Source organism: Sinocyclocheilus anshuiensis, unplaced genomic scaffold (assembly GCF_001515605.1).
Source record: "Sinocyclocheilus anshuiensis isolate Anshui unplaced genomic scaffold, SAMN03320099.WGS_v1.1 scaffold4, whole genome shotgun sequence".
NCBI classification, from domain to species: domain Eukaryota; kingdom Metazoa; phylum Chordata; class Actinopteri; order Cypriniformes; family Cyprinidae; genus Sinocyclocheilus; species Sinocyclocheilus anshuiensis.
The window spans coordinates 1,320,765-1,327,370 of record NW_015554075.1 but is presented as its reverse complement, the minus strand read 5'-3'; the positions used below and the strand labels follow the sequence as shown (position 1 = coordinate 1,327,370).

The 6,606-nt window shown below is 32.8% G+C and overlaps 1 protein-coding gene across 1 annotated transcript in view; it reads right to left on the bottom strand.

Moving 5' to 3' along the window:
- Nucleotides 1-5,234, bottom strand: part of LOC107668976 (myosin-11) — a 13,335-nt gene extending 8,101 nt beyond the window's left edge. The window contains exons 1-20 of the mRNA XM_016461057.1: nt 5,226-5,234; nt 4,483-4,521; nt 4,331-4,340; nt 3,612-3,686; nt 3,432-3,491; nt 3,222-3,305; nt 3,039-3,128; nt 2,862-2,921; nt 2,656-2,721; nt 2,433-2,519; nt 2,209-2,298; nt 1,981-2,067; nt 1,811-1,888; nt 1,602-1,691; nt 1,427-1,489; nt 1,107-1,169; nt 860-919; nt 692-766; nt 423-509; nt 261-338 (exon numbers count right to left, since the gene is read on the bottom strand). Of these exons, the coding sequence (XP_016316543.1) occupies nt 261-338; nt 423-509; nt 692-766; nt 860-919; nt 1,107-1,169; nt 1,427-1,489; nt 1,602-1,691; nt 1,811-1,888; nt 1,981-2,067; nt 2,209-2,298; nt 2,433-2,519; nt 2,656-2,721; nt 2,862-2,921; nt 3,039-3,128; nt 3,222-3,305; nt 3,432-3,491; nt 3,612-3,686; nt 4,331-4,340; nt 4,483-4,521; nt 5,226-5,228 (1,345 nt within the window). The 5' untranslated portion in view covers nt 5,229-5,234. The remainder of the gene's footprint in view (nt 1-260; nt 339-422; nt 510-691; nt 767-859; nt 920-1,106; nt 1,170-1,426; nt 1,490-1,601; nt 1,692-1,810; nt 1,889-1,980; nt 2,068-2,208; nt 2,299-2,432; nt 2,520-2,655; nt 2,722-2,861; nt 2,922-3,038; nt 3,129-3,221; nt 3,306-3,431; nt 3,492-3,611; nt 3,687-4,330; nt 4,341-4,482; nt 4,522-5,225) is intronic.
- Between the last annotated feature and the right edge of the window lie 1,372 nt (nt 5,235-6,606).

Sequence of the window (6,606 nt, the reverse complement as noted above, 5' to 3'; positions counted from 1 at the left end):
TGTGTTGAGGCAAGTTGGAGCTAAACTCTGCAGGACACCGGCCCTCCAGGACCGAGTTTGGACAGCCCTGGGTTAAATCATCGAAAACATGCGCCGCCACCAACCAACACCAACAGAAGCCGAAGGGGGAAACACACTGATTAGACAAAACCAGATGAACATGTTTGTCTGCGTCATGTCGGTGTGGTCTGAATTGGCCTTTACGATCAATTTTTTCCCATTAGCATAACTACTGTATGTATACCGCACTATATACTCACTGCTGATTTGATTTAAGTTGTCTGGATCTTCACTCTGTATCTTCCAGATTTCCTCCATCTGCGATATCACTTTAAGAACTGACAAGCAGAGACAAAAACATGCTTAGATGTGAGTCAAAAGACATAAAGATGTGTGGTAGATATTAATGCAAAGAGTCACACTTTTTTCAGAGCTAGCGTCACTTTTCTTAAGTTCCTCCTTTTTCAACATCAGTTCTTTGAGTTTTTCATCCCGTATTCGCTTCAAATCTATTATAAATGTACAAAAAAGTAAATATTACATTTCCACATGAAAACTGGAAAAAATGGTTTTTGAAATGCAGTACAGAACAATATACGTTAGAAATAGTTTCAATTGTTACCCTAAGTACCTGATTAATGCTGATTGTTTTTCAAACTGAATTATAAAAGTACAAAAAAAACAGACATACCGTCATTAGATGAGGATGCTTTAATTTGCTTCATTATTTGGTCTATTTCGAAGCCTAGCAAAATAATCTGGAGAGCTGTGGAAAGAAAATGTTGCCATGTATGTTAAATTAAATGCATGTAAAAAAAAATTTTTATATTCTGTGTGTCTAAAATTTCACTCAACTCACCTGCCTTTGAGGTTTTATCTAATATATTATTTACTTGAATATCCAGTTCAGCTTCTGCATCTGGAAAAGACAACATAAATAATGATTATTGCAACACAATTATAGTAAAATGAACCTCTTTTTTTTTTTTTAGCATAATCTGCAAATAGCATTTAATAATCCCATTTAAATTTCTCCTGTTGCTTTCATGTGAACAAAGCTTTCATATGGCTGCTTGCTGGGAGTCAAGAAGAGTAAAATGTCTCACTCATGTACAGATCCATCAGGTCTTTGCATTGTTCTGTCTGGACAAACAACTTTTTGCGTAAACCTGTGTGTAGAAGAAATTATAGATAAATTAACAATACATGTTCCATTTGGGATAAAGACAAGGCTAATATTAACATTGCATATTGTGAATACTATGACAAATTCTGTGTTATTTTTCTCATTTGTAAGTTGAATTGGGCAATAGTATCTGCTAAATAAATTAATGCAGAAAAGTGTTTTTTCATCTGTATGGATTAAGCATCCATGATTACATTTGCTATAATCGTAAGTAATTACAAAACAATATATCAATCTTACTTTTGTTGTCAGCATCCAGATATAATGCCCTGTCCTGTTCCTTTCCAAGCTCTTTCTGGAGATCTAAGAGGGAATAACCCAAAATCACACAAACATCACAATTCTTAAAGCTGCTTAAGAAAAAACCAAAATAAAAAAAGATAATAATAATAATTAAAAACCATTCAGATCTCACCATTTATCTTAAATTCGTCTGCTTTCATTTGTCCCTGTCCCGTAATTAGTGCCTCCATAAATTCAAACTGGAGTTTAAGAATTCTAGAAACTAAAAGTAGCAAAAGTATTATAAATTGTAATGATGATTTTTTTCTCAAAAACAGTGCCACTAGAAACAATAATTCACGAGAAATGAGAATCGGGTATGTTTAAATGAAAGAAACTTACTTATCTCATCTTTTCCCTTAAATTTGGCAATTTTGTCCATTATTTCTATTCTTTTCCCATCAAATTCATTTGTCTGTTCTAAAAGATACAAATTATTGTCAGGATGATTCCCACATCTAAATATAATATGCTAAATTATTCATAAATCATTTATAGTCTGATTCCAATACCATCAAGCTGAACAAATATTTGTTTAAGAGCTGATAATTTGCCATTCAGCTCTAATATTTCTTTCTCCAGTGCTGCTATGAGTATATCTGTGAACACAAAACGGAAAACAGAAAAAGGATATGCTGCAGTAATCAGGAACCTCTTATTTGTCACATAATGGATTACATATGGTATAAATTTACTGTGGAGCTACAAAAAACAAAACAAAACTGGAAAACAAACCATACCAATTTTTTCTCTGTTTTCTCTCCTCACTTCTCGTTCCTCTTTCAGATCTGATAGAAGGCCATTTTTATACTCCAGTTTGCTTATAATTACTATCAAACATTCAAAAAGAGATGCAACAATCATACATTACTAAAAGTAAACTTGCTCTAATCATCTCAAAACTGCAACTTCATAACTTCCTGGCCTGATAAGGATTTTGTAAACATCAATAATGAACACTCACCATCCATCTGCGCTTGCGTCTTAAATTTACCAGAGATACGCGTCTTCAGTTCCATTGCTTTAATTTGCAATATAACAATCTGCAGCACTAAAAACAAAACAAATAGTATTCTCTCGTGGAAAACAATCAAACTGCTATGACAAATTTTCAAAACCTTTCAAAACAAATACTAAAATATGCTAAAAGTTTTGTGATCCATTGCTCTCATTCTCATTGAACTCACCCTGGTCTGTAATGCCACCTTTTTCCCCTGGTTGTTGGAGCTTGTCTTCCAGATATTTCTTTAATTCTGTAGATTAGATATAAATATATAAGCACATGCATTTTAGTCAGTTTTGGGATTAATTACTTATTTTAGGTAGGCTATTCACTGATGATGAGGCTGTAGATGATATAAATCAAAAGTGACCTGTTTTTGGTCATACACACCATTAAGAGGTGTTGAGGTTGCCTTATCGCTTTTCAGTGTCTCTGTGCTTATCTTTGAAACTAGATGAAGAAAAATGAACAAACAATTACTTCAGTTTCCTTTGGTTAAGAATTGAGCAAGGACTCAAAATGCAGTGTCAGTGTGGTATTGCTCCATGCACAGGGGTGTATCTCTACCTGCCCGCTCGAAAATTTCTTCACTTCCTGAGAATTCTGTCTTCATCCCTGCTAAGTCTCTCTCTGCATCCTTTCGACGCTTGTCCAGTCCTGTTGAATTTTAGATAAAAAGCTGTGTGAATATACATGGGATATTGAGATAATATTGAAGTTAATACTAAAAGGAATATTGTTGCAACACACTTTCAATCTTTGTGGCATCTCTCTCAGTGCTTATTATCGCATCCAGCTCCTGTAGGTCAATGACTTTCTGGAGAATGTTTAAGACTGAATGGGTGGAACACAAGGGTAAAAAGTGTCAACCATTGTCTTTTTGCTAATCAATAATAATATGTCACAGAATAAAATAACATGTTACAGCTATGTTCACCAGTATCATGATTTTCCACATACCATCCTTGGCTGGACTGGTACTGATTTGTTTAACAAGACCATTCAGCTCGCTTTTAAGACCTGCAAACATGTCCATCAATATAAATATTTTTGATGAATATAAGTCCAGGATGGAACTGCATGGTTAATATATATATATATACGTTGAGATTTGTGTAGAATAAAGGTGGGTTGACTCACCATCAATATTGTTCTTCGCTACTTGATAAGAATCCCTACATTTAATCTTCATCTCATCAAGATCTTTCCGGAGGCCTAAAGAAGTACAGATGATGATCATAGTGCCTGAGATTTTTATTAAATAAAATATTCATAATATTGAATATTTCATAAATCTAGTTAATTTGTACAGTGTTTTACTAGGATGTACACCCCAACCTATGGTAGAACTGGTTGAAGTTTAAAACTCATATTTTCATATCAGAATCTAATATCTTGTGTTTAATATTAATATGAATTAATATTAATATATGTGACCCTGAACCACAAAACCAGTCATAAGGGTCAATTTGAAATTGAGATTTATACATCATCTGAATGATGGATAAATAAGCTTTCCATTGATGTACAGTTTGTTAGGATAGGACAATATTTGAAAATCTGGAATCTGAGGGTGCAAAAAAAATCAGAATTTTGAGAAAATCGCCTTTAAAGTTGCCTAAATTAAGTCCTTAGCAATGCATATTACTAACCAAAAATGAAGTTTTGATATATTTATGGTAGGAAATGTACAAAATATCTTCATGGAACATGATCTTTACTGAATTTTGACCCATACGATGTATTGTTGGCTATTGCTACATACCTGTGCTACTTATGACTGGTTTTGTGGTCCAGGGTCACATATGATTAAAATGGTTCTGAATAAAATATAGTAAAGAAAAATATAATTCACATACCTGAACAGTCCTTAGTAGATTACAGAGAGATAATGAACATTTATTTAAAAACAACATTAAGTACATTTAAAAGTGCATGCATGTAAAATGAAAATGATATGTGAAAAACACCCACAAAAAACAACAACATAAATATTAAAAAACAGCCACACCTCTATGGCTCTTCTTTCTCTTGTGAAATCCCTATGTGCCTAAAATGTGTGGAAAAAAATCACTTTTGAGAAACTCACACTGAGTTTTTGCACAGTGAAAGACATTACAATTTAAATATAGAAATATCCAATTTCCTAATGATATAATTATTTAGCTTGATGTATCAAAGCTGTACAGTTTTGTTTTAGAAACACAAGTTAAACTTCTCATGTACACCATTAAAAATGTTTTTGCAATTAATTAACATTTATTTAAGATTTCTATTTCAAATGAATACTGTTCTTTCTATTCATCAGACAGTCCTGAAAATAATAAATCAGTTTCCACAAAAAAATAGTAAGCAGCACAACTGTTTTCAACAGTCAATGATAATAATAAGAAATGTTTCTGAGCACCAAATCAGTACATTATAATGATTTCTAAACGATTGTGTGACACTGGGTTAATGGCTGCTGAAAATTCAGTGGTGCTGCCATCATAGGAATAAATTAATTTTAAAATGCATTAAAATAGAAAACAGTTATTTTAAAATGTGATAATATTTCACAATATTAATGTTTTACAGTATTTTTGATCACATAAATGCAGTCTTTGTGAGAATAATAAAAACATTTAATTGTAAGTTTAGTTGTATACTGATTCAAGTATAGACCCTATTTAAATTCATAGTATGACTACAAGTAGTCATATCTAAAAAAAATAATAATGTCGGAAACCACAATGAAATGTACATGAAACTTACCATAATCGGAGCATCTTTTTCATCACTCCTAGCTAAGGCTGCATCCACAGGACCTAAATCACAATCAAAGTATCATACAACCATTCCTTCTCTTGTCAGAAAGAGGACAGACAGAGCCATCAAAACAATGCTCTTACCACATTCAGCTTGTGTCAGCAGGTAAATTGACACAAAGAAAGAACAAATCTGGAGATTCTCTATCCACTTCATTACTGTGTGTGAATGTAATCTCACAGTAACACTGGAGCTCATGAGCTTGTGCGCTTTATATATGAATAGCACACCAGTCCGTTATTGCCTAACTCGCTTTTGCATGGTTATCTTACATCTCATGCCGGAAAACAATGATAGACTGACTTAGTGTAGATCTGACTAACTCCTTGATCTAAGACAGGACTTTACAAGAAGAACGACCTAGTGCCAGAGAAAGTGTTTTGGACCAACTGAGGCAAATGTTTTTTTTTTTTTTTTTGCCATTTATTCATTTTTAATCTGCACTGTCATTACATTTTACATGTGTTGATCATGCACATGCATTTTTACTCCGCTGTTTTAAATATGCCACAAAGATACATTAATGTAGCTGGCTACAATATTGCCATAACTGCTTGTAAATTTAATGGTAAAGCGGCTTAATTTCTTGCTTCTGTTGCTAATTAAAAACGAATAAATTAAAAATATGAAGACCCCCTCCCCCCAGCATATGAAATGTATAAGCCACAAAGTTTGGGCATCAAAAAATATGCTGTCCAAAACTAATTTTCAGTACACTAACTATTTTTATCAGAACAAATTTCAGCTCATTGTGGTAGTACTGACAGTGACCTTCATTGCAAAAATAATTCACATTGCAAAAGAGGAAAATATGTGTATAAGACACGCCCAGCCTTGAACTTGTTGATAACAGGGTGGTTTTGTAAATGTCAATGACACGGTCACTTTTATTTGTAATGCAAATTCATCAACAGTTAACTAAAAACTTGTTTCCAAAAATGGAAGAAAATGCAACGCCTGCTGATAACACTGATAATATTTTATTATTTTGAGCTCAGATACTTCTCAAAATGTAAATTTCATATTAAATTGTTTAATTTATATTAAAATGTTTAATATTTTAGAACATTGGAACACTCACAATTTGGAATTATTAGGGTTGCAATAAAAACATTTTTAAATGTCGTTCTGATCATGCAAGTAACCAATGTTTTGAGTATCAGCTAGTGATGAAGATGTATTCAAAGGCTTTCTTGACAAAAAATATACATTTTATTTTTGAGGTTTGGCTATTAATAAACAGCTTCTTCTAAGCTCATTAATTGATTGTTTGGTGTGTACTGTAACAGCAAGATATATGACAGTGAGGTCTCTGCCGGTACATTCG